Source organism: Narcine bancroftii, chromosome 10 (assembly GCF_036971445.1).
Source record: "Narcine bancroftii isolate sNarBan1 chromosome 10, sNarBan1.hap1, whole genome shotgun sequence".
In the NCBI taxonomy this organism is placed as follows: domain Eukaryota; kingdom Metazoa; phylum Chordata; class Chondrichthyes; order Torpediniformes; family Narcinidae; genus Narcine; species Narcine bancroftii.
Genome location: NC_091478.1, coordinates 41567486 through 41595362, shown reverse-complemented (window position 1 = coordinate 41595362; position 27877 = coordinate 41567486). Strand labels below are relative to the sequence as shown.

The following is a 27877-nucleotide window of genomic DNA, read 5'->3' as shown; positions in this document are numbered from 1 at the left end:
TTGGGGGTTATGGGGATAGTGATAATGAGTTTATTGTCAGATATATGTAGCAAAATGTTTACTTGTGCAGGCAAATAGCAACAAAAGATACACCAACAACAACATACATTCAATTATTACAGTAAAGAAAGAGGTAATAAATATAAAGGATATGCAATATAAATAAATATTCACAGTACAAGAAATTAACGTGGAATTTCAATAGTGGAGACAGGTCCTTTGGTGGTCCTGGAGTATTTTATGGTTGGGATAGAATGGGTAGGTTCAAGTGCTGTTGATGCTGGTCCAGGTTTCTGTATCTTCTTCCCAAAGGTAGTAGAGAGAAGAGGTTGTGACCAGGGTTCTTTATGATGTTGCTTGCCTTCTTGAGGCACTACCACAGAGTCGGAGCTATGTTTGCTACTTTCTGCATCCTTCTTCATTCCTGGACACTATTATCGGCATGTTGCAACCATACTTGGTCAGAAGACAAGTGACCTAATCTTAGTCCCATTTCCTTGTGTTCTTGCATTTCCTTTTGATGTGCAACGAGTGAAGTCTAACCTCAGTGATCCAGAGATACAGATCCTGGTTGTGGGGAGAGGGAGGGAAACAGATGAATTCCAGATCTCAGGGGCCAGGCAGCTGAATCTTTCGGTCAAAAGTTTAAGAGTGCAAGAATGGGCTATTTTTGACAGCTTATTCCATTCATATCAATACGCTCAGGGATTATCTGATTGGAACGATGATAAAATGACTGAACTGTGTAAAAATGCAAGAAAATTTTAACTTACTGGGGAGATTCTAGACAAATTGATTGGGAGACCTCTTGTTAGATCAAGGAATTTTGTCTAGCTTGAAATAATTCACAATGAATTTACATGAATATTTTTACATTGAATGACTGAGCACAATAATGGCCCCTGTAGTCTGTTAACCTACTAACCCCGTAGGCCTTTAGAGCATGGGAGGAAACTGGAGCATCCAGAGGAGAAACACCTGACATGGGGAGAATGTAAAAACTCCTTACAGACAGTGCTGGATTTGAACATTACACTATCCTATTGTATAAATCATACAGCTCCTTTAAGTACTCAAACCATACTTGGTCTGCATGCAACAAGTTTTCAGTGATACTGAATAAAATAAATTGACAAGTCACTTTAATTCTCCTAGTACTTCAATTGTGTTTTTATGCAACCTCTGACTTGAGGTTAATTTTACTGGAACTTCCCAGGCTACAAATCCTCATGTTACCATGCAGTATTTCTAAATTGCCTTTTTCCCAGGGCAGGAATAACAAACACTAGGGGGCATAAGTACAAAGTTGAAGGGAGGGACATTTAGGGGAGACATCAGGGGTAAGTACAATATTTTTACTGATGGTAAAATGAGGAGGATTTGTGTTACTGTCAAATAAATATTGAGCATTTCCTACAACCCCCTTCACCTTCTTTTCTCGATTCTCCTCTTCGCTTTCCCCCTTCCCCTTTGTCTGACACCTTTACTGTGGTTCTTTAATTTTGCTGAAATGTAAAGCACAGTCTTGAAAGGAAATGTGTAACAACAAGGCAGCAAATAAAACCTCACCTGTTGTGATTGAATTGTATAGGAAACCAGAATACGGATCCTGGGGAATGATTCAAAGAAAAGGACGCACAGCCTTTCCCTTATCAACCCCTCCAGTGGGGAAACAGCCAGCCGGGTGTTTGCTGCAGATTCTGAGGGTGATCTTCAGCGATGGGTGGAGGCTTTCTGGCAGCACCTCTGTGATATAAGTGAGTAAGCGGAGCACAGTGCCAAATTCCAGTGATTGTGGTTTCCATGGTGTTTACCCTATTTTAAATATCCAGATGCTATTCACTTGCCAGTGATCCATCTCCCTCATCGTAGAATTTGAATGCCATTCATTTTCTGCCTACATTGGTCTTGGTAGTTCTGTGTTTTAAACAAAAAATTAAAGGTTAATGTTAAGCAATGGCTCCGTGTTTACATTCCTGTGTCAAGTCATGGATCTTACTCCATATACTTGAGCAGATAAATGTGGCAGAAACTCCACTATGTTAAAACAGATATTGGTAAATGTGTGCCAGTGCGGTGACCCAACCTGCAATGATGGGGTCACTTCACCTAGCTGGAGCCACAGATCTTTAATTCCATCTCACCTGATACCTTGATGCTCTTGTCAAGGGACAGCAATAGTGCAACTTGATTACAGCGCGAGCAACCACGGTTCGAATCTGCTGTTGGCTGCAAGGAGTTTGTACGTTCTGCCCACGACAACGAGGGCTTCCTCAGAGTGTTCAGCTTTCATCCCATGTTCCAAAGATCTACAGGGTTAGTATATTAATTGATGATCTGGGTGTATTTTGGGGTCATGAGCCAGAAGAGCCTATTACCATGCTATTTCTCTTAAAATTTGGAGAATTGTCTTTTCATTGCAATTGTTTTTTTCTTATTTTTTGCTTTTATGGACATGCATTTAATTTAAAACAATTTTGACAAATTAAGTTCACTGACTAACCCCTTTGTGGGAAGCACATTGCACATGATACTGATAGATCCACTTCATCTAAGAAGTACTGAATGATGTGGTATAAACCTCAGCCCATTCTGGCAGTTTTTACTCTGGAAACATATCCAATTAATCTTATTAGCCTCTTCTTTCCATTAAACATTGGCACCCTTTACAAATCCCTCTAATTCACTATCCATTTAAATAGGGAGAAGATGATGGGTGGCACGGTTGGTGGTACTTTCTCCATGTGACTGTATAGGCTTCCTTCAGGTGCTCCAGCTTCCTCCCATGTTCCAATGACACATTGGGTTGGTAAATTAATTTGTCACTTAAGACTATTGTATGTGGGAAGTGAGCTCGTGGGCCTGAAGGGCCTGTTACCATGCAGTATTTCTAAATTGCCTTTTTCCCAGGGCAGGAATAACAAATACTAGGGGACATATGAACAAAGTGAAGGGAGGGACGTTTAGGGGAGACTTCAGGGGTAAGTACAGTATTTTTACAGAGTTGTGGATGCCTGGAATGCCTTGTCAGGGATGGTGGTGGAGGCTGAAACATTAAGGGCATATAAGAGACTCTTAATTGGGCACATGGATGAAAGATAGAGGGTTACGAGGTAGGAAGGATTTACCATAGTTACCAAAACAGCAGTGTTTTGGTTGACATTGTGGGCCAAAGGGCTGTTCTGTTTAACATGGTTGTCAGAAGCAGTGAGGGACTGGTAAGTTTATGCAGCAGGCTTTAAAAGGAGACAGGCTTTTAAAAGTTGTGTATTTTCAAGAATAAATAACTTACTTGGAGAAATTAATTTGGAACTGGTTGTTTTGTTTTGTTTGCTGAAGAAAAACGGGTGTCTTCCAAACTTGTGGTTCAGGAAAGGCTCATTTTCATTCAGTTTATATCTTTGGCTTGGCTTCGCGGACGAAGATTTATGGAGGGGGTAAAAAGTCCACGTCAGCTGCAGGCTCGTTTGTGGCTGACAAGTCCGATGCGGGACAGGCAGACACGATTGCAGCGGTTGCAAGGGAAAATTGGTTGGTTGGGGTTGGGTGTTGGGTTTTTCCTCCTTTGCCTTTTGTCAGTGAGGTGGGCTCTGCGGTCTTCTTCAAAGGAGGTTGCTGCCCGCCAAACTGTGAGGCGCCAAGATGCACGGTTTGAGGCGTTATCAGCCCACTGGCGGTGGTCAATGTGGCAGGCACCAAGAGATTTCTTTAGGCAGTCCTTGTACCTTTTCTTTGGTGCACCTCTGTCACGGTGGCCAGTGGAGAGCTCGCCATATAACACGATCTTGGGAAGGCGATGGTCCTCCATTCTGGAGACGTGACCCATCCAGCGCAGCTGGATCTTCAGCAGCGTGGACTCGATGCTGTCGACCTCTGCCATCTCGAGTACTTCGACGTTAGAGGTGTAAGCGCTCCAATGGATGTTGAGGATGGAGCGGAGACAACGCTGGTGGAAGCGTTCTAGGAGCCGTAGGTGATGCCGGTAGAGGACCCATGATTCGGAGCCGAACAGGAGTGTGGGTATGACAACGGCTCTGTATACGCTTATCTTTGTGAGGTTTTTCAGTTGGTTGTTTTTCCAGACTCTTTTGTGTAGTCTTCCAAAGGCGCTATTTGCCTTGGCGAGTCTGTTGTCTATCTCGTTGTCGATCCTTGCATCTGATGAAATGGTGCAGCCGAGATAGGTAAACTGGTTGACCGTTTTGAGTTTTGTGTGCCCGATGGAGATGTGGGGGGGCTGGTAGTCATGGTGGGGAGCTGGCTGATGGAGGACCTCAGTTTTCTTCAGGCTGACTTCCAGGCCAAACATTTTGGCAGTTTCCGCAAAGCAGGACGTCAAGCGCTGAAGAGCTGGCTCTGAATGGGCAACTAAAGGCTCATCAACCATCCATTTAAATTCAGCATCACTGAAACTACATTTCTCCCCTCTCCCACCCCATTCCACTTCTGAAGAACAAAAAAACTGTTTAAATGAATTGAGAATCAGAATTCATTGTCATGAGCATGTTGCAAAATTTGTTGATTTGCAGCAGTATAGCAGGTGAAAAATTGTAATAAATTACATTTTTTAAATAAATAAATTAGTGCAAAAGAAAAGAAAGTGAGGTAGTGTCTGTGGTTCATTGTCCATTTAGAAATCTGATGGCAGAAGGGTATAGACTGTTTATGTTCTGTTGAGTGTTCATCTTCAGGCTCCTGTACCTCCTTTCTGATGGTACCAGTGTGAAGAGAGCATGGCTTGGGTGCTGATGGTCTTTGATGATAGAGGCTGCTTTCTTGGACACTGCCTCTAGGTTGTCCTTGATAGAGTGAAGGCTGATACCCTTGGTGCTGGCCGAGTTTACAACTGTCTGTAATCTTTTCCTGTCCTGTGCATTGGTGCCTCCGTACCAGTCAGAGTGCTTTTCACGGTACCCCCGTAGAAATTTGAAAGTATTTGGTGACATACCTGATCTCCTCAAACTCCTCACTAAGTATAGAGGCTGGTGAGCCTTGTTCATGATTGCATTGACATGGAGACCCTAGGCTAGATCTTCAGAGATGTTAACACAGAGAATTTGAAGTTCTTAACCCTTTCCACTTGCTGAGGACTAGTTGGTGTTCTGATTTCCCCTTAGTAAAGTCCACTAACGTTGAGTGCAAGGTTGCTGTTGTGATGCCACTCAACCACTGATCTATCTCACTCCTCTGTGCATCCTTATTGCTATCTGTGATTCTGCAGATGGCCGTGGTGTCACCGGCAAATTTGTAGATGGCATTTGAATTGTGCCTGGCCACACCTGTCATGGGTGTAGAGTGAGTAGAAGAGTTGGTTAAGCACGCGTCCTCGATGTGCATCTGTGTTGATTGTCAGTGAGCTAGAGAGCTTGTTTCCGATTCATGCTGACTGAGGTCTTCCGATAAGTAAGTCAAGGTTGTAGTTGCGGAGGGGCATGCAGAGGCCCAGGTTTTGAAACTTGCTGCTCAGTATCTAATGTATGATCGTGTTGAAAGCCGAGTCGATGAAAAGTAGCCTGATGTATGTGTTGCTGTTGTCTAGGTGATCCAAGGCTGAGTGGTTAAAATTGCAACAATAATAATTAATGTAAGAAAGGACAGAACATAAGAATTATATCTCTGTAGTGTGAAAATAGTACAAAACCTTTTGCTCCCTTATGTTGAGAGAATGACAAGTATTGTATTTAACGTCATACATTGATGGCTTTGGTCTCCTTTTCTGTCATTAGTTAGCATTCAAAGTGCAGGTACGATGAGCTGTAACATGATTTATTATGTTTTGCTGACGTTGGCTTCGGATATAAACTGAGATGCAACCTCAAATAAAAATAATGTGCTAGATGTACTCAGCAACCAGGCAGCATCTGTGGTAAAGGATCTGTTTCATTTTAATGGTCGTTAATGGATATAAAACATTATTCATTTCTCCATGGGTGCTACCTTCCCTGCTGACAATCCCTAGCATTTTCTGTTTTTATTTCAGATTTCCAACATCTGTAGTTTTTGTTTTGTTCTCTCGTTCAAATGGCTTGTCTTCCCGTGCCATCCTGGTCCCCACTCGTAACAACAGAGAAAAATAACTAAGTGAAAGAATGTGGAAGTAGTGCTACATACTCTCATCAAAAAAAGATATTGAAAGATTCCTCTTAAGGAAATAGGATTGAAATCCTGATCAGTCATAGTCAGACAGAGAGATATTAGTTAAGGACTTCAAAGCACAGTCTGCAGGAGGCAACAGTGGATTGAGCAGCACCAATGGGGCAAAAAAGAATTGTTGATATTTCAGGCCAGAACCCTTTATTCATTTTTTCCCATTGATGCTCCTCGATCTCCTCCAGCAGATTGATTCTTGCTCCAGGTCTGCAGGCTTCTGTGCATCTCCAGGGTTAAGGGCTGAATGGCCTTCTCTTCCAACATCTCTGTTTGAATGTAGCAGCTGAGGTAGCAGTGGGCAAAATGGCTGATTATGTGCTGTGTATAATTCTAATTCTATTCATTAAACCATTAAGATGAGGGAGCAAGGCTAACTACCTCGGCAGTTCTTTGTTTTCATTACACCAAAGACCTGGTAATGGCCCAATCAATGTTATTAAATTTACACATTTCTATGGGAAGCGTGTTCTTAATGCTTGAGAATAATTTACAGTTCCTACTTGCTGAAAGTAATTCCTTGCTTGATAAATGTTTTCGTACTGGAAATTTCCCAGATTTCCAAAAGGAGAGGGTCTGTTTAATTTTTGTCTCTTTTAAGTTTGATATATTTAATGGCTGTGTTTTAACTTCCAGGCCAGTGGAAGCATTGTTGCAAAGAGCTTATGAAAATTGAGATTATGTCACCACGGAAACCACCTTTATTCCTCGCAAAACAAGCAACTTCAGTCTACCACGATATGAGTAAGTGGCCCTTGCCTTTCTAAATGTGCCCTTGTTATAAAAGAATCATTGTTTGAAATTCAAATAGTTCCCATGTATAAAGCAAAATGCTACTCCATGCATAATTTGGAACAGCATGACTTAACTAGCAATGATGGAATCCAGTGAAGTGAATTTTAATATGGGTCAGATTACTAAAATCTATGACTGCAAACTGCTGGGAAATGTCACTGTTTTCAGTACAATTCTGGGTTTTGAACAAGGTTCTCAGTTTTATTATTTTCTGTCTTTAACTGTTCTGCATTTCACTTTATTGCCTGTCTATCAAAAACAAGGCACATTCTTTCAATCGTGCCAGAATGAAAACTGTAATTCTTTGCAACTTTGTTCTTTAAATTTTTTTTAAAATTTCTCTTTTGATCCAACTCAAGCAAAGCATGAATTTGATATTTGGCCCATTTCTCTTTTAATTTTAGATCTTGAATCTCAAGTTTAATACACTTTGTATTTGCAAGAGTTGGTAATCATTTCTTGTGAAATTTTCAAAGATAAATATAGACTGGTAGATTTTAATTGATTTTTATTTTATGCTCCCCCAGATTCCAATCACTGATTTTTGTCTCTGTTAATCCTGTCTGCTACTAAGTAGAAACAGTTTTAATTTAAGAGTGCAACTACAAATTGTTAGTTAACTTGCAAGGTTGATGGGTGGTGGGGTGTGCATGGGAATTTCACGGGGTTGAATTTTGCAACCCCATTTAATGCATGGGCTCTTCTGACTGTGCCATATTGCATTCAAAGGAAGGCTCCCCTTTTCTTGTCTCTCTCTGTCCCTGCCCCCATCACAGACCACATCTCAAGAGCACACTTTAAGCCTATTTGGATTTAATGAGCTTTCAATCTACCAGTAATACAGCAGCTGAATAAAATGCTGGTCTATTTAAACCATTTTCCCAATGTGAAAAGAGATATTTGTAAGTCAATCCATGTAGTATTATGTTGCTGTTACAGAATGGTATTAGGGTAGATGGCCATTGGGTTGGCTGCAAGGCAGGCTTTTAGAAACAGTTTAAAGGAGCACAGAGAAAGAGCGGCAAAGTGATTTGGGAATGGACTTCTGGAGCTAAGGGCCTTGGTAGCTGCAGCCATGATTGCCAAAAATGGAATGATAAATTTTAAATCAAACTAGAAACATGTATTTGTCCATCACGTGTATTTTCCATGCCCAATGTTCTGAGGTAGAGGCCTCTGAAGGAACTTGCATTCTGTTCTCCACATTAGGTTTTGATTAAAGTTTAACCTTGGTCTTAAATATTTATCCAACTCAGTGGGTTAACTATTTGTAGGTTTATAATTAAAAAAAAATACTGACTTTATATAAAGATCTTTTTCTATAGAGCATTGTAAAGTATGACTAAATCCTATACTTATAAGTGATTCCTGCAGTCCAGCAGATTTTTCTATTTGCATTTCAAGCAAAAGCATCAGTCTTTTCATATTGAAATATTTTTGTAACTAGGGCCGTTGTTTAGAAATTTGGCACTAGATGGCGCTTTATTCCACTATTTCTTAACCACATGCCTTATAAGAAGTCCTGAGGAACAGTGATGTTTGCAAACATTTTGTAAACCACAATTTACTTTATTAATAGAACTTTTTGTACTGCTGTTTCCCACTTGTAGTCCCTATACAAAAGACTATTGAGCACTAAGATGACTTATCCAGTAACTTGGAAACTGTGAGGAGCAGCAATACACATAAATCACAGACCATAATGAATAATCCACATCTTCTTGCAGCTTTTTACCAAATATGGTCTGATTCTCACCACGGGATGTTTTATGTTGCGCAGAGGCTCATCATAATTCCCAGCATTGCTGGTGAGTCACAATGTATCCACACTTGAAATCAGGTAAACTGCTGCATCAAGGAGAAATGAAACATTAAAAAGAAATTCTTTCAACTTGTGACCACATACTCCATGAAAGTTATTTTGTACAATTGGTGCAATTTCTACCATTCTTAGAGATTTCTGAACTGTTATTGAAATCAGTAATTTAAATGCTTCTGATCTGCTAAGAGGTTTAAAGGTGGCATCTGCAGAATGTGAATTTATATGGAAAGCAAGTAAGATTAATCAACTATTTTGCAAAACCTGGTACGGGTATCCCCTTTTCGAACGTTCACTTTACGCCACTTTACTTTTATGAAACCAAAGTGATTACCTGCTTTTGCTAATCTGAAGAGGATTTATGCTTTTATGAGAAATGGAGGGCAAAAAGTCATAGTCTCTGGAAGGGCTGTCAGTTGCTTCAGCCAGATTCAAGGTGGGAGTAGTAAGCAAAATAAATGGCGACAAGGACATCTCGCAAGAGCCAGCCTCGGTGGCCGCCATTTTGTATTTGACTTTGGCTTTTTAATAAGTTGAGAGCGAATGGGAGGAGGAGGAGGAGGAAGGATAGACAGAGAGAGGGAGATGCCAACTGCAAGGGGCTCGGGAGGGAAAGGCCTGGGGTGAAAAGAGTCGGCCCCAGGAGAGAGGCCCGCAAGTGATGTCTGCTGAAGAATGAGAGGTTGAGGGTGAGAGGTGGTGAGGAAGAAGAAAGAGGTGTGTGTGTGTGTGTGTGTGTGTGTGTGAGATGCAGGGTGGGGCGCTAGGGATGTGGCCTGGAAGCCAAGGGTGCAGCAGCCCGAAAAATTTGAGAACCACTGCATTAGATGTATCCAGTATGATTTGATAGGTTAATTTTTTTGGATCTGGCTTGCTCAAAAATTTTTCCCAAATAAATTAATGGTAATTGCTTCTTCACTTTATGCCATTTTGGCTTACGAAAAGTTTCATAGGAACGCTCTACTTTCCCATAATGGGGTACACCTGTATTGATAATGATTTTATTGTCATATACATTGTACAATGTGCATATGGACTGAAATTCTTGCTGCAGCTGAGGTATTCTGTTTAAAACAAAAACTCAAAAAAAAACCCTCTACAATTGTATACTTAATCAAAAGGAGACAATAAATCTACAAAAACAAAATATATATATAGATTGTAAACATCCTTATAAATATCTGATATGAGTATGGTTATGAAGAGGTTCATTTACTAGACAACACATCTAGCAACTTGAATCTCACAATGCCATGTGGGGTATTAAATGTCAAATAATTAAATGAATCTCGAATGAAAAGTCTGGTGCCCATGAAATTACCAGATCGTGATGAAAACCCATCTGGTTCACTCGAGTCCTTCAAAGGAGATTAGCTACCTTCCTCTGTGTGACCTCAGACCCACCGATGTGCTTAATTCTCAAACCGCTGAGCAAACCACTCAATTCAAGGCAATTAGGGATGGATATTAAATGCCAGCCTTGCCTGCATATCTGGAAACAATATGAGAGCAGAAGTAAGGCCACTTGGCTCCTCAAGTCTTCCCCACTGTTCAGTGTGATCAAGGCTGATCTGCCTTTCTTTCTCCTATGCCAGTTCCCCATGGTTCTCAGTTCCACACTCCTTCAAAAATGTATCCATCCCTTCTTTAGATACCTCTTGATCAGTCCCCTGAGGTGGAGAATTCTAAACATCATCCCCTGCAAAAAAAAATCCTTGTTGATGATGATGTTGTTCGCCAAATAATAGGAAATTACGAGTCAGAATATGGAATAGTGATGAAGAATCTGGTCAGATCAATAATTTGGGGATTTTAGGAAGGGGAGGCTGAAGGTCTGCTAAGCTCTCTTCATTGAGGTTTAGTACCTTCAAGTTCCTGGAAGGGAGCCAACACCTTGCAGCATTTGAGGAAAAGGCACAACATCACCTCGACTTTCTGAGAAGTCTGAGAAAATTTGGCAATGAGAAGGGTGACGGAGATCCTTTATGAGGTTGGCTGCCTTGAGTCAGTGCCTCGTATCGATGTTTTCCAGGGATGAACCTGGCCATATTTTGCACTTTTTGCAACCTTCTACATTCCTGTTCACTCAAGTTTCCAAGTCAGGCCGAGGAGCAAAAAGACGGTACACTGGAGTAATCGACACCATCTCCTCAGGCAAGTAGAGTTGTTAGTGTGCTGCCTTCCAGATGTCGGCTCCAGGAGAGGTCCACTGATAATGTGGACGATGTGTTGTGTTAACTGGACTGCCATCACTATCTCCTGCTTTTCAAAATTCTCTGAACTGAAAGGGCTGTGAATGTTTTTGAATTCTGACTCGATGAACAGGAGGATAGTACCTGTGATGGACTGGGCAGTCTTCTGTGTTCCTGAGCCCTTGTTACCAAACCAGGCTGTGATGCTCCCTCTTTGTTCTCTTTTCTCTATTTCTTCTCCAGTTCTGTCTTCTTCTGCTTCTTCCTCCATTCCACTTCTTGTGCCAGCACCCAACTAATTATAGTTTTTGGATTGAGCTATTCATCAGGCTTTCCATCCCATTACTTGGAAACCTCATTGTAATCATCTAAGCTTCATGTTTTGCAGACATCAAATCTCCGGTGAAGGATGAAAGCCTGATGGATATTATCCGCAGTAAGATACAGGAGACGGACGGAGAGTTCCTGCTAGGACAGAAGGAGGAGTCCAGTCCCCCACGATGGGCAGCTCTCTTTGATGGCACTCACGACGTGGTCTTCCAGAAGAGTAGATTGGCGGCAGGTGACCAAAGTCCCCCTGCCTTAACATCGCCAGGGAGAGCTGTGAAGCGGCTTGCCCCAGCCCCCCCCCCACACAGAAAAGCAGCCGAACCAACCAGTAAGTCCCCACCCAGATCAGACCCTGAAAGGGAACCCTCGGAAAACCCCATTACCTTCTGACGGTGGGCCAAAGCTGCAGCCTGGACCAGCCAGAGTCCCTCCAATGGCCAGGGCGCAGAGTAAGACCCCAACAGAGAACACTACACAGGCAAAAGATAAGCCACCTCCGCCAGCCAGACCACTACCTGTTTCCCATCAGAAGAGCTCCACCAGGCCTTAGTTTAACCCCAGGATCTGGAGTTTGAAGTGTAGTGAGTTTTTGAGGTGGACATACAACACAAAATCTGTGGGGAATGTCTTCAGCCTGAATGTTGTTTATTTTGGATTTCCTGTATGCGTTTAAACATTTCACATTAAAATCTCACTTTAGGGACTAGTCATTAGCTTTAATTATTGGTTTGTTCGTGAATTTTTTATTGTCAGAGTTTCAGGACCTACAGTATATTGCAGAGACAGTTTGAAAATTTATCCGAACCCCAACACTCCCATCACACTCACCACAAAAATAATTCTACTCCAGGAATCTTTTCTCCTTTTTTTTCCCCCTCCAACCCTTTCCAAACAAAAAGTGAACATTAAAAGTAGCAGGAGGAGGAGCATTTGAATCGATTGGTTTGTTCTTGATTGTGAAGAACGTGGTGCAGAAGGAGAGGTTTCACTAGTTTGTATTTTGTCAAAATGAAACATTTTTTTTAAGCTAAAGACAGCTCCTGGGATTCCAGATTTTTTGGGTGAGCTGTGTTCTGATTTCAATTTTGGAGACTTGATTCCAAAAAATGACTATGATCCAAGGAGAATATTTTTCTATTGATTATTAATTGAAAAGTTTAATGAACGTTTTACAAAACTAAGCACTTCCATGTCACCACTCTCAATTCTACCATTTCCAATTGGTCCCGGCACAAATAAAGTACAACTCCAATTATCCAAAATGGGCAAATTTCAGATGACTGAATTTTTTCGGATACTGATTTTTTTTTAATGGCTCAGTAGCAACAGAAAATCACTTGTGTCAATGTTTACACAACAACAAACAACAAGGGAAGGCAAGGCTTTTTAAGCATTAAAATAATGTTTAATTTTCACCCAAAAAGTGCTGGCTGCCATCGATCACCGACACATCCCCTTTGCTGCTTCTGATCTCTGGGAAGGCTGCCTGGGCCGCTTAAACACTCACTGGTGAGTTGGCGTGCTCCATGGGCTCGTTCCGGCAGGTAAAGAAGAAATGGAATGAGAGAAAGGAGGGAGCTCGCTGAAATGAGGACAATCGTCATTCTAACTTCACGTCAGGTGAATTTATTTCTCAACCTGTGAGGTCAGTTCGGCTCCAAAAAAAAGATTCGGATAACTGAGGATTTCTGATGGTTTCGGATATCCTCATTTATCCAAAAAATTTTCAGAGGGAAACAGATGTCACTTCTATATCCAAAAAAATTTTTGGATAAATGAGGATTTCAGATGATCCAATTTCGGATAATTGGAGTTGTACTGTACTTTAAAAAAAAAGCTAATTATAAGGTGTCTTTCTTGTCTTGGATCGTAGCTTTGAAGTGTAATCCCCATTGAAGAGTGGTGGCCAGTTTTGGTACAAGATGGCATTGTGATAATGAGTAGATGAACTATTTTTGGATTGAATGGTGAATGTATTAATAAATGTGAGAAAGAATTCCTTGTGACATTTTTTTAAAGAATGGTTTTGACCTATGTGAGAATCCCGAATCCTTCTGACTTAGCAAGAGCATCACCCACTGAATCAGGATTGGACCTATCTGCAGGTATGCAGTGACATAATCCAATGTCTAATTTCTTTGTTCTCTGGGTGTTGCTCGCCATCCTGAAGATGAAATCTGTATTGATCAAATTTGACCTGTGCTTGGGAGAAAACCTAGTTTGTCAGTTATCTGGAGTTCAGTGACTTGGATGATTTTGAAACATCACTGGTTTAAGGTGGTGGCCAAATTCCAGAGTTTCTTCCTTTGGAGAAGCAAGGTGGGGACAAGTGATTAAGCTCTGTTATCCTTCTCTTATTGGGCTACAGTCCAACCAGTGCCAGTTCTCCTGTTGCTTTTTACAGTCATTCAGTGGTAGCTGGTGGCGAGTTTCTTTTTGAGATTTGAGGGTTGGTACTGGAGCGTGATGGTGAGGGAAAAAAATTGGCCATGATCTTATTGAATGGCATAGTAGACACAAGGGGCTGAATGGCTTCCTGCGATGTTTTTATTATATTACTTGACTGACTCTAATATTGCCACTCAAATGCTATCCCCTTGTATAGCCCTCAGTCATGTTCAACTTGTCGTTCCTTCTTTGGCAACACGGAGGAAACCCAAATATCCTTCCCTGATCCAGAGGCACTGTGGCATCATTTGTCCTTAAATGTGCTTAGTCTCATTTATTAGTGCAAATCTGAATTTGCAACTTATCTCCTCTCAGTTAAATCTGGTTACATGCCATAATTTGGAATCAGTCATTTTAGTCTTTTTTAGAAATTTTAACAGTAGTTGTTACTTATAATAACTGGTGATTACTATTTTGGGGGCAAAAAGTTCAAAGCATTATATTTTTGATGTAGAAAATGGGCTATTTTTAATTGTGGAATGTGGATTAATGGTATAAAGAAATTTTGAGCCAGTTTTATCTGTAACTATGCAGCTACTGATGTTGGCACTTTGATGTTCATTTGAATCTCTCTGTTCAAAAATCCCTTGCCTTCAAAGTTGTTGAAAGTATGAATTGATAATGACACAAGGAGTGCGGGGGGTGGGGGGGGGGGTAGGGATGATGAAGTTAGCAGTGTATCTCCATAGCTAGAGAGAGGGGTAGGGAATGAAGCACCATTGGGTAAGTTGTAGGGAGTTAACTGAAATGTCATAAGGTGCAGGAAGAGAACTAGAAAGAAGAAAAAGAAAGGTTGGATTGAGGAAGAAAATCAAAGAATAAAACAAACTTGGTTATAAACTTTTAAGAATAGAACATAAATTTATCTCTGACATAAATTTAATTGACAAGGCTTGTAAAAGATGTTTTGTAAAACCAAATGGATTGATGGCAGCAATTTAATAATTATTAACTTGCAAAAGATCTATGGTTAGCATAGTTTCATTGTCCATAATTATCGTTGATGAGACAGACCACAAGATGCTGTTTCCACTGAGTTAATGTCAGAGCAGCACAACTTGGAGAGAAACATTGGGGTTTTGGCGTTTAACAATGCCTCGCTGCTTGGCTGCAATTGCTTGAACATTTACATTTGATTAATGACAAGCATCATTGTTTTGATACAATGTGGAAAATAGTTTTGTGAAGTATATGAAATGCAAGAGTTAGGTGGCGAGCAGAAAATGTAGCTGTTGGAAATTGATATTAAATTAAATATGATTCAAATGTTTTTTTTGATGTATCAATGCTTCCTACAATATCATTTGAAACATTACATGCAATGAACTTCATACTCTTAATGCTACTGATTTCCTTTCTCTCTAAGTTTCGGAATTAAATTTCATTCCTGATGATGAATGTGGTTATTCATTTTCAGGAACTTTTTGAGGGAAAGAATAGTTTGTCTCTTACCTCGTGTTAAGCCTGCCGCAGATTAGCTAATTCACTACCTGCTGGCAAACTTACCCAGACATGCAAGATCAATGGGAAGGGTGATGGAAAATTTTGGAAATAGGTACAGCCAGGGGGTGCCTGTTGGTGCTAAAGGTGGATGTGGTTGAGGCAGAGAAGACGTAGCTCTTATCCACAAGTCTCTTAACTGCACCCAGCCTGGAAGTACAAGATGCAGCCACAGAGTGGGTCAAATAGAAAAGGTTAATCCGCAGCACTAACTTTCCACACTTTAACGGAAATATTGAAGCGAAGGGATGAAGATTTCTCTTTGTACAGAAGTTTGCTTCCGGGTGCCTTATTGCTGTTCTGAACTAATTCAAGCACAGCCCTTACTTTGTGGGGGGAGGGGAATGTTTCAGTCAAACACTTCCTTGCAGTTGAATTGGCAAAATATATTTAACAACTGGTATCTACATTCCAGCCATGGTTAGGGTGCACGTATAAAATGCTGCTGCTTTTCAAATTAGCAAGTTGGGCAAGAATTTACTTATGGAAACTGATCTTTGCAGTGGCTATTGTTTCCAAAATGAAATTTGGAATATAAGCACACTCTTTTAATACTCCAGCATATACATATAAAATTGCTGTGATATAACACCAGCTAATTGTAACAAGCTCCCCGTGTCCTTTAGAACACTGCAGACCATATTAGAAAATGAATATAATATCAGAACATTGCAGTACTGTCGTTTTAAGTAAACTTCTGTTCTGCAAGGAGAATATAAATTCTTGGCCGAGTCAGCAACCCCATGAACTTGAGTATGATGTCTAGTTGAAATCTGCAAAAGATTTCTCAATGTATCATATTTGGAAACAGACGAAAATGATTAGGATACTTCCTCTGCCTTCAGGCACTGAGTATTAATGATAAATGGCTCCAGAGCAGACTTGTGTTCTAATGCACTTTCCCCAAATTCAAGTTGCACTGTTGTCAGCTCCCCCAATCTATGGCTTGGGCTGTGAACTTCCAATGAAGTAATATTCTTGAGTTTATTTATTTATCTGCCTAAACTTCCAAGAACAAGAAAGTATTAATGTCATAACTTTTATATTAAAAAAAAAGTCTAACTTGTGAAACTCTCCCTGCTGTAACATAATGACTGAACCATATGGAACTTTGTAGACTTTCGCAGGATTGATTTAGATCATAAAATTTTAGTGTTTCCTTCTCTAAACGGTCTGCCATGTGCTTTTATTAAATTTGAGGGTACATTTTAAACAAGCATTCCACTTAAATCACTGGAAATGTTGCAAATGCGCTTGATGCATTTCAGGGGCATCAGAGAGTAAACGTGAGGCAGAAATGATTAAAAGGTTTAGGATAAGATTGGTCGATAAATTTGGTACAGTGGAACAGCCTGATTCTGTACTGTGACTTTTCAATAAATTGAACAAGATTAAACAAAAATTATCATCGTCCCAAGGTGCTAGAGAAAGACAAAAGCTGCAGCCTTGAACCAACAATGAGCTGTTGGAGGGTCAGGCAGCGTCCACGGGGAGAAATGGGCAGTTGATGTTTCGGGTCAGGGGCACTTACCAAGAATAAGGTAGAAAGGGGGGCTGCTTACATTGAAGGGGGCTGGGGAAGGTTTGAAAAGTGGTAGGATATTGGACAAAAGATAGGAAGGATGTATTAGAAAAATAAGAACAGCATTTGGTAAAAAGAGATGGAAACTAGTGCCAGATAGAGGTGGGGGAATTACCTAAAAATTGATGTTCATGCTGTTAGGGCTTAAGGCTTTTTTGGAGGAATGTGACGTGTTGTTCCTCAAGTTTACATTCGGTCTTATCCTGACAGTGGATGAAGCCGAAAACCGACATATCTATGTGGAAATAATGCGAAGAATTGAAATAGTTGGTTACAGAAAGTTTAGGCTTAGATCCACGGATAGAGGGATGGAATTTGTTGAAGCTCTTCAGTCTCTTCCCATTTGCATCCGGGTCATCACTCAGGCTCTTCATTTCCAATTCTCAGGCCCCTACTGCCATATCTTCACCATGGATACGGCAATGCTGCCATTGGTGAAGATTGACGGGGGGGGGGGGGAGTGGAGAAACAATGCTCATCTGCAGGGTTCTTCTGCCCAGTTTAAATACCATCAGCTCAATACAGGGTTTTAAGTGGCTTGTTAAAATGATGGACTGCGGATTCTGAGCTCAAGATCGCGGTGCCTCGAAGGATTGCAGTCTGGAGGAGGAAAGGATTGGAGCAGGGCACCAGAAAACAGGGTGAGCATCCCCATTTGAGAGGGAGAAGCAGAGGAGAAGTCCCAGAGGTGATCAGGGCAGCGGATCAATGAGTGGCTCTGTGCCTGAAGAACACACAGGCGGCAGCCTGTTGGTGACTCAAAGCGAGGAACCCATGCAGGCTGCAGGCTACTGATAGCTGCGATCAAAGAGCTCACATCAAGCTATGGACTGCTCGAGGCCAAAATACCAGGTATCAGAACTGGGAGGCGAGGGGGTACCAAGGGTGCTGAAGGCTTCCTGATATGTTAGAGGTTTGGATCCGGAGCTGGGGTTGCTGATGGTTTGGATTGAAGGCTGTGGGAGTGCTGGGGGGATTCTCTCGCTGCTTTTTCTCTGACCGTAAGATGCACAGGCCATTTTAAGCTGATGGCGAAACTGTCTGCCTTATCACAAACTAAAGCAAATTACATTTAATATTACACCTGTTTTATTACATGACAATAAAAGAATCTTGCATCCTCATTGTGCAATCTATTTGCAAATACATTACCAATCGGGAAGGCCTCAGGGACCTCTGCATTTTTTTCTTGATTCCAAAGCTGATCAGCCCCCATTAACTCAAGCTCCTCTGCTTGGTGGATCTTGCCCTTATCTTAACATTATCTCCTTTGACTCTCATTTTCTCCAGACCAGGGTACGTGTTTGGGCCCCAGCTACGCCTACCTTGTTACTATGTATATGGAACAGTCTCCATTCCAATCCAACTCTGATACCACTCCACGACATCAGTGGTTGCATTGGGGCTATCTCTTGTATCTATGCAGAACTCTGCAGTTTCACTAAATTCCCTGCAACTTCCACTCTGCCATTAAATTTACCTGAACTTTTCCTGACTCCCTTCTCCCCTTCTTGGACCTGTCTCCATCTCAAAAAACAAAATATCCACAGACAGCTATTAGAAACCCTCTAACTTCCACAGCTACCTGGTCTACACTTCTTCCCATCCTGTTTCTTGGGAGGACACTATCCCTTTCTCCCTATTCCTCTGCCTCCACCACATCTGCTTCCAGGATGAAGCTTTACATTCCAAAACATCCAAAATGTCCTCTTTTGTTAATCAATGTGGATTCCCATTTACTATGATTGATAAGGCCCATACTCATCCATCTCCTCTATTTCTCATTCTTCTGCCCTTACCCCACCTCCCCATGGGCAGAATAAATGCAGAGTTCCTTATTCCTCACTTTTCATCTCACCAGTCTCTGCATCTGACTCATTATCATCCAACATTTATGCAATGATTAGTATGATCCTGCTGTCAACAACATCTTCCCCTCCTCACTCTGACACTCCCTAATCTGCTCTTTCTCCACCCACCATTCCACATCCTTGGTCCATCATAAGGTAATCCTTGGTCCATCATAAGGTAATTCTTGGTCCATCATAAGGTAATCCTTGGTCCATCATAAGGTAATCCTTGGTCCATCATAAGGTAATCCTTGGTCCATCATAAGGTAATCCTTGGTCCATCATAAGGTAATCCTTGGTCCATCATAAGGTAATCCTTGGTCCATCATAAAGTAATTCTTGGTCCATCATAAGGTAATCCTTGGTCCATCATAAGGTAATTCCTGCTGCAATTGCAGAAAGTACACAACTGTCCCTAAATCTCCCCTCTCCATTTCAGGGCAGAAACAGACCTTTCAGGTGAGGCAGAACTTCACATGCACGTCATACAACCTAATTTACTGTGTTTGTTGAACTCAATGTGGACTCCTCTATATCAGTGAGTCCAAATGAAGATTGGATGATTGTATTTACCAAGCACCTATGCTCAGTTTATGGGTCTAAACCGGAGCTTCCTTCCTGTAGCGGACCATTTCACTTCCTCTGCCTCATCCAATGCCAGTGTGAAGCTAAATATAAACTTGAGGAATCCTGCATAATGTTCCTCCTGAAAACCCTTAAGCCTTAATGATCTGAGCATTGATGTTTCTAATTTAAAGTACCCCATCTCGAGCTGGACAGCTGGTTCCACCGCTCCTTTACCTATTACAGGTACTGTTCTCTTAATCCCCACCCTCAAAAGGGTCTCTGTTCCCAGCTATCTCCCACCTTCAATACTCTATCATCTTTTGGCCCACCTCCAGCTCCTCCCCCTCTTCATTCCCTTCATACACGTAACATCACCCCATTTTAACAATGAAGGGTCCAGACCTGAAACGTTGACTGACCATTTTGATCTATGAATTATCATTTCACCTGCTGTCTCCACTCTGTAATTCAAAGGTTGTGCAAAACTGCCAGCCGTGTCCCAATTTTACTGAATCCATCTTGGCTGGTATTGATTAGGTCAGGTCTTGATCTCTAAATGAATCCGATTTGCCTGTTATGTTAAAAGGCAGGAAACCCTACTGTATCATTGTTGAGATTAATCTTGTTACTTTGTTTTCACCATGTGGTTTTCTGCAAAATTTTAAATCCAAAATACTGCTGAAGAGTGACAACAATTTTGCAAGATGCCTGGATAGCACGCCAAATTAAGCTTTTCACTAAATTTAATTGCCCTTGTTCTCAAATTCCTTCATAGCCTTGTTCCTTAGTTTTCCTTCCATGATCCCTGTTGAGCTATAACTCTGACAGTTTTGGCATCTTGGTCCTCCTGAGCTTAATTAACTCACACTTGAAGCCGAGATAACCAGAAGCATGTTGAAAGAGTTGACATCTCACTGGGCCCTTTTAAAGTGCACAATGTGTTCAGGCTAATGGGTGGTCTCTAGTGGTAAACACCATGTCTGTGGGAGCTGGAAAACTGAGTGACACCCACAGAGCTGAAGCAGCTCGATGGGTCAACCAGCATCCATGGAAAGCAATAGGTCATTGACATTTCATTCATAATTTATTTGGGACCCTGAATAAAAGGGTGAGGGGATTGGGAGGAGGACATGCTTGCAGATGAAAGGGTGTATGCATGTGGAGGGGAAAGAAAAGAAAGAATCTAAGAGGGCCGAGAAAAGTGCTGCCTGGTAGAAGGGAAGGAGGTAGGGATGTAGAAGAAAGGAGGTGCAGGTGGTGGACAAGTAAGGAGGGTGGGGGAGGGCAAAGTAAAGGAGGAATGTGGCCAGAGGGATAACAGAAAGCAAGAGGTGGGGGGGGGGAGGGTTAACAGAAATTGGAGATGATGCCATCTGGTTGGAGAATGCAGAGAACAAAGTATTGTTCCTCCAATTTACACATGGCCTCAACCTGGCAATGCACGAGGCCATGATCAGACATATCAGTGTGGGAATGCAAAGTGGAATTGAAGTGGCTAGCCACTGGGATGTCCTGGCTGCTGTAGCGGACAGAGCAAAGGTACTCAACAAACTGATCTCCCAGTCTGTGTTCAGTTTCCCTGATGTAGAGGAGGCTGAAACAGAAGTACCTGGTTCTATTCGCGATAAAGGGATTTTGGCCCGAAGCATCAACTGTCTATTGGTTTCCATGGATGCTGCCTGGGTTGCTGAGTTCCTCCAACACTGTGTGTGGCTCAATATTTCAATGCTATCCTATAACCGCAGTGTTCATTCTTAGTAGCATGAAAACAGGAAAACTAGAGTAGCAGTAGGGTATTTGCACCACAGTTCAGTAGAAACCTGGATGATCATCCATTTCAGAACCCTGTTCCTGCCTCTGTTCATATCTCTTTGCAGCATAAAGAAATACATCAAGCTCCTCAAATGATGACCTGCACCAGGGTAGAGAAATGCATAACTTTTCCACCACCTGGGCATATCTAATACTAAGGCTGGTTGTGGACTCTCCTGCCTTCAGGATCATCCTCTCTGTTTAGGTTTCTGTGAGATTACTCAGATACCATAGTGGTAACAACTGGTCTAGCAGGCTGGCTAGGGGCCTAGAGTCAGGAGATAAAGATGTGCCAACACGCAGTGATTTTTGAGAGATGCCAGATACTACCTTGAACCCTTTGAACAGTGCACTTATGGCCTAGGTTTTCCTAGGCTCGTCGCTGGCGTGATGTTCTTTGGGGGACACCTTCAGTTGCTACATTGGGAATCAAATCTGGCCTGTTCTTTTGATGGAGGTCAAGGTCCATAGGACATAGGAGCAAAAATAGAACATTCATCCCATCAAATCTGCTCCACTATTCAATCATAATCTGATGTATTCTCCCACTCAGCCCACTCTCTGATCTTCTCTGCGTAATCTCTGATGCCCTGGTTAATCAAGGACTTATCAATCTATGCTTTTAATGCACCCAGTAATGACCTCCATAACCTCTTTGGCAACAAATTCCACAGATTCACCACCCACATGAAGACAGAGAAGACATAAAAAAAATATTGATATAGAGAAAGAGATAAACCCCACTAACCTACTCTATTTTAAAAAAAAACTAACCAAAAAAAAAAATCTGGACATCTTATCCTGAGGGTTACATTTATTTGTAGCTTTAATTCATACTATGAATCAAAAAAACCATGGTAAGACTCTATCTGGAAGAGTGAGAACATCTAATCACATTAAAAACATTTACATCAAATGAAAATACGACAAAAAATGTTACCATGTATCTTAAAATTTCTGCTATGAATCAAATATATATCTAATTTTTTTCTGAACTTAATCAGGACATAACATTGAAACACTGTTAGGGGTCCAGAGTCTTTCCATCTAAATAAGATGGTTCTTCTAGCCAACAATGTAGAGAAGGCCATAACCCATTGCACAGGTACAGAAAACCTCCCTATGTCTGCTTCAATAACCCCACAAAGAGCAGTTATTGCTTAGGCCATAGGTCCACCTGAAAAACAGTTGAAAAGATATTAAAAATGTCTTTCCAATAGATTTCTAAAGATGGACAAGACCAAAACATATGTGTCGATGTCGCAATATCAGATTTACATCTGTCACAAGTAGGGTAAATATTAGAAAAGGTATAAGCCAGCTTATCTTTAGACATATGAACATGATGCACCACTTTGAATTGGATTAATGAATGTCAGGCACATATTGAAGAAGTATTCAGCATTTTAAGAATTTTGTCCCATAGATCCTCCGATAAATGACTTGCAAGTTCCAATTACCAAGCCTTTTTAATATTGTTGTGAAGTACTGGACGTAATTTCAGTAATCTATCATATATAATTCCAATGAATCCTTTCTGAGAAGGATTCAATTGAGAAATACTACCAACTAGATCAGGTGGATATACAAATGGAAAGTCCGGTAATATGGTATTTAAGAAATTTCTAATCTATAAAGTAGCTAAAAAAAAATTTGTTAAGTCATATTTACTTGCCAGCTGCTCAAAATACATTAAACAACCTTAAATAAAGTTGCAAAAGAAATAATACCTTTGATCTTCCTTTTAGAGAAAGATAGATCGATGATGGTCCAAAAAAAATTATGAAAGATATCACTAGATAAAACAACCTTTTTTAAACCAGCCAGTCCCTCTTTCATGCCACTGTAATTCCCTTTACTCCGCTGAAATACCAACACATCTGATTTTAGTTTCTCCTAGTTAAATTTCAAATTGAACTCCTCAGGGTTCCTTTACCCTAAGGTCTCCAATCACCTCTGGTGCATTACACATCACTCAATCCCATACGATCCCCACGTGGGCTCATCATCGAGGGGCTCTAAAAAGTCATCTCAGACATTCTACAAATTCTCTCTCTTGAGATCCAGTCCCAACCTAATTTTCCCAATCTACTTGCATGTTAAAATCCCCCATAATTACCAATAACATTCTGACAAGCCTTTTCCATTTCCTGTTGTAATTTGTTGTCCACATCCACAGTGTCCTTTCACCCTTTCTGTTTCTTAACTCCACATGGAATGATCCCATATCTTCTGATCCTATGTCGCCTCTTTCTAATGATTTAATGTTATTACCTTATCAATAGACCAAAACCACCCCCTCTCCTCATATACCACCCTTTTCATATACTGTGACATCCATCCTTTAACCATGACTCCATGATGGCAACATCATAATTGCCATTCTGTAGCTAGACTACAAGGTCATCTACTTTACCTTCAGTCTTTTTTTTTTACTGTGTCCTTGTTGCATTGCAACTCATCCCACTGGCTGCTATCTTGCCTAATCTGCCTGTCCTTCCACATAAACTCCCTCCTACTGTTTTCTCCATGTGCTCCAACCACCACTTTCTCTGCCTCTTCATTTTATTCACCTTGACTCTGAACTTTGGCTTGTGATCATTCCATTCCTCCACATTAGATCTCTAATTTGTCTCCCAACTAGTTGCTGATCGCTGCATCAGAGATATCACCCACAAATATTTGCCAATATTGTTGACGCTGCAGAAATCAGTGATGGTATCCATGCCAGTTAGCTCTGCCGTTGAAATCCCAGATGTTTCATCAGGAGAAAAGGTTTCTACTTCTTAAATGTCCAGCTTGCACTGAATCATCACAATATTCACCTTGGGGGTCATTCCCATGCTGTGTCAAGCACATATGGAGCAGTTATTGTGAGGATCATCTGCACTACAAATACATGTGAATTTCACACCATAGAGCAGTGCTAATATTTGAGAACTGCACAGATAGAGTCCATTCATTATCCAAAGGGAAGATTCCACTACCAGTACTGTGATCCAGCACTCAGTATGCTGATGCCGAGTTATATTATTTAGTACTCAATGTGGTCCCCAGATAGACTTTCTATCTCCCCAACAGTACAGTCCTGGATAGACACTCTCTGTCTCTCCCACAGGGTGGTTCCAGTAAACTCTGTCTCCCCCTCCGAGTGGTTCCCCGGTTAGACTGGGCACAGGAGGTTGCCTTCAAAGGCTGCTGCCCTTGCCACATTTCTGCATAGTGAAGCATCAGAAACTGCTCTGGGAACCACACCGGTCCTGTTTTGCTGCATGTTTCTGAAAGTAACTACGTTAACATTTGGATGGATGCATGGATAGGTTGGAGAGAGATATGGGCCAAATGCAGGCAAGTGGTACTAGTGTGGGTGGGACATTTTTGTGGGTGTGGGTAAGTTGGGCTGAATGAATCTTTTGATTCGAGAACACTTCCAAATGCTTAATGCACCAAAGACAAATGAAATCCAAATTTTAGGCTGCAGCATCCTGTCTGATATTTAGCCCTCAATAAAAGATGCCAAATGAAATATTATCTGATGATTCCAGTATTGTTGCTTGTGAAAGCTTGTTGTGTACAAATTGCCAGACAAGATTTTTTTAATATAATAACTACAGATTAAAAATAAATTTCTCAAGGAACAAAACTGGCAATTGAACATTCTTCCCTCTCCTTTCATGGTCACTGAATAACTTCTGAAAACATTGCATTTGAGTTGGTCTTATCATCTTGCATGGGAAGTGGTTAAAGTGTTGTTACTACAAGTCCATGATCATATCTACATGTGTCCTTGTCAATTTTGTTAATGGGCCATGAACTTTCCAATGCAATGTTTTCCTCCCATTTTGTTCAATAAGAATGAGGAGTTCTTAATCCATTCCTTCCAAATGAAAGTGTTGACAGAGAGATAACCAGATGTACCACTAAAATAACATGCTTACCGGTAGTCTCCTAGGAGAAGTGGATACATCAACTCCATCTATACTTCACACAATTGGGAAAGCTTTAAAGAACCCTTCTCATCCTGGTCACATTATCTTCTCCCTCCCCACCACCCCTTCCATCAGGCAGAAGATACATGAGCTTGAAAACAGCTCTCCAGATTCGAGGACAAGTTTCATTCTGTTCTCAGACTTTCAAATGGACCTTCTATTGATTCTTTTCTATATGCACTTTGACCTGTTAACATGATACCTTGCACTCTTTGATTTACTGTAAAACTACACATTGCACTTTTGTTTTATTATCACACTACCTGCTGTATTAAAGCATGGGTTCACTTTCCTGGAAAGTATGCAAAACAAAGCTTTTCATTGCATCTTGGTATATTTGTCAATAAACAATTCATTTCAAATTGGGGGGGGGGAAAAAGCTTTTTGAAAATTGTTGTTTTTGGAACACTGAGGCACCAACTTACAACTTGGTGATCAAATTTGCATTTACTGGAGACCAGTACATTCAAAAACCTTGATTCATCTTAGATAGAAATGTCCCTCTTGATCTGCTTATATGACTCGGGCAGTCTGAGTGGCAGACTCACTGCAACACTTGAGCCCATGCTCAGTAATGGCAAAACTCATTGTAAAACCAGAGTCCACTTTTGAGAAGCTAAATTTACTACAAACTCAGAATCTCCTTAAAGGCAACTCACCCTTAACCCAGAGTTTATTTGAGTTTGAAAGGGAAGTCAGCAACCTAAAATGTTCATTCTCTTTCTCTTCCACATGTGCTGTCTGACCTGCCATTTCCAACATAATCTGTTTTTATTTTAGACACCTGCATTTTTAAAAAATTTTCATTTCCTCAATACTTCCTTCTTTGTACATGCATAATTATTGAGGTTTGTGGTTTCAGCCACCCACGCCTTACCTCAGGAATTCTCTCACTAAACGTCTTCACTTTTCTCTCTTCATCTAAATTGCTCCCTTAAAACATACCTCTTTGACAAAGAGGTACCGAGGGTGTAGCCCATTTGGCTACGTGGGCAGCATGGGCTCGTGGGCCAAAAGGGCCTGTTATAATGTTGTATGTCTAAATTCTAAAAAAAAGCCTTTGAATCCTGTCGCCTTTGACTCCATGTCAATTTTCCTTCGATCATCCTTCTGTAATGTTCCTTGGGGTATTTTACTTTACTACATGGTCGATAAAAATTTTGTTCTTTTGTTTGTACTCAATATTGGTTTACTTTAAAATTTAAGTTGATCTTGGATTAATCTTAATCATGCTGGTTTACTGTAGAAATATTTTTCAAACTTGAAGTGTTCTGGCCTCAACCCCATCTCCCTTTCTGAATATTTTAAATTCCAGGTAATCTATGCAGGTAAAAATGTGGAATCTTAAATAGCTGACACAACTGACCCTAACCCTAACCCTAAATTTAGGAATTTAAAATCACTGAAGATTATTGAAAGCTTTTAAATGGAATTTATGAAATTGGATAAACACAATAATAAATGGCATTTAATGAGCTTACATGCTTATTATAATGCTTAATATGGTCCAGCAACATCAGGTTTGTATGGTTAATACTATCTCAAATGTTTGGGGCTATTGCCATGTACAGAGGAAATGTGCTTACCAGATACTTTCCTTCTCTTCAACCAGCTTAATCATTCTGGTGGTCTGTGTACCATATTGTGAACATTACATGTCACTTGGATGGACAATTAACAACTCTGCATCTATATAATGATGGTGTTTTACTTAAAGGATTTTTTTTAGCAATTCTTAGTCGGTCTCATGGGGTAGACTGGCTCTCAGTTTTGCTGATCTTGTGCTGTCTGCTAAGGGCCAAAATGGGATCCACCGTCTCTGCCACAGGTGGAGCAGAAGGCCTGTGACTGGACAAGGGAAATGGGTAGTTTGGGAGATGATACCTTCCTTCCCTGCTCCAAAGGAGAAGAGATGAGAGCGCTCATGCCTGAATGCTCTTTCCTTGTTTAGGTTGTCGATACTCTTCTTCAAGAAGACATCCTTGAACTATTTCCTCCATCCCTCATGGAAATATTTCTCCATGTCAAAGATTGGAGTAGCATGCTTATTTTGGAAGGCTGGGGTCAAGCGAAGTGACATGCCTGCCCCCTGAATGTACTTAGAGTTTCAGCGAAGATGATCTTGGCATTGGTTTATTCCTCTCAAGGACCTTACGGATATAATGCTTATGGGACCTCTGAGGTGCCTGTTCTGAGCCATGTTCATCTTATTGGAAGGCAAGTTGATGGGACTCACTAGCCCATGAGCTATGTGCTGCACATGATCTGCAAGCACTCTTTATCAAAGCGGGGAGGGGGCGGGGTGGTCAAAGGATATGCTGATGCACCCAGTTTATCACTGATCTGCTTTCACTGAATCATGGCTCCTGAGACACCGAAGATGACCCATATATTCCATGGTGTCACTGCGGATCTTTATTAAAATATAGAACATTACAGCACAGTACAGGTTCTTCAGCCCACAATTTGTGCTGACCTACAATATATAAGCCTGTTGTTTGTCCCTCGTAGTTGAAGATGACCATGGCTTCAAAGTCAAATTGGAAGATTGATGGCTTTAGGTCCAGAGGTGACTGGTGAGGCTAATCCGGGCCCTGAAGGCTCGCCCACATGTGGAATACAAGTGGGTGGACACTGTCATGGCAATGGATACTGCTCAGGCCTTGCACGCAGCACACTTTTGTTGCACCTTGATGATGCACCTGACTTCAGCTGCACAGGCTCCTGTGGTGATCTTGCTGCGCCAAGCTGGACGGTTGAGGGCAAGCATTTCCCATGTGTTGATGTTGACACCCAGGCCTTTGAAGGTCGCTTTGAGGCAGTCTTTGTAACGTTTCTTCGGCCCC

The 27877-nt window shown here is 41.2% G+C and overlaps 1 protein-coding gene and 1 long non-coding RNA gene across 6 annotated transcripts in view; one reads left to right on the top strand and one right to left on the bottom strand.

Annotated features, from left to right (window-relative positions):
* LOC138744491 (rhotekin-2-like) overlaps nt 1-11775 on the top strand; it is a 56593-nt gene extending 44818 nt beyond the window's left edge. For 4 of the 5 annotated variants that reach the window (XM_069900754.1, XM_069900756.1, XM_069900757.1 and 1 more), the window contains 4 exons: nt 1592-1757; nt 2170-2316; nt 6784-6891; nt 11342-11775. In XM_069900754.1, coding sequence (XP_069756855.1) covers nt 1592-1757; nt 2170-2316; nt 6784-6891; nt 11342-11673 — 753 coding nt within the window. In that variant the 3' untranslated portion in view covers nt 11674-11775. The remainder of the gene's footprint in view (nt 1-1591; nt 1758-2169; nt 2317-6783; nt 6892-11341) is intronic. The other variant, XM_069900755.1, reaches the window with a different exon arrangement.
* LOC138744492 (uncharacterized) lies at nt 21-3481 on the bottom strand. Its single transcript, XR_011345571.1, has 3 exons — nt 3293-3481; nt 1570-1917; nt 21-567 (listed from the first exon to the last, which is right to left on the bottom strand). It is a non-coding gene; the product is annotated as an uncharacterized lncRNA (long non-coding RNA).
* Nucleotides 11776-27877: the final 16102 nt, after the last annotated feature.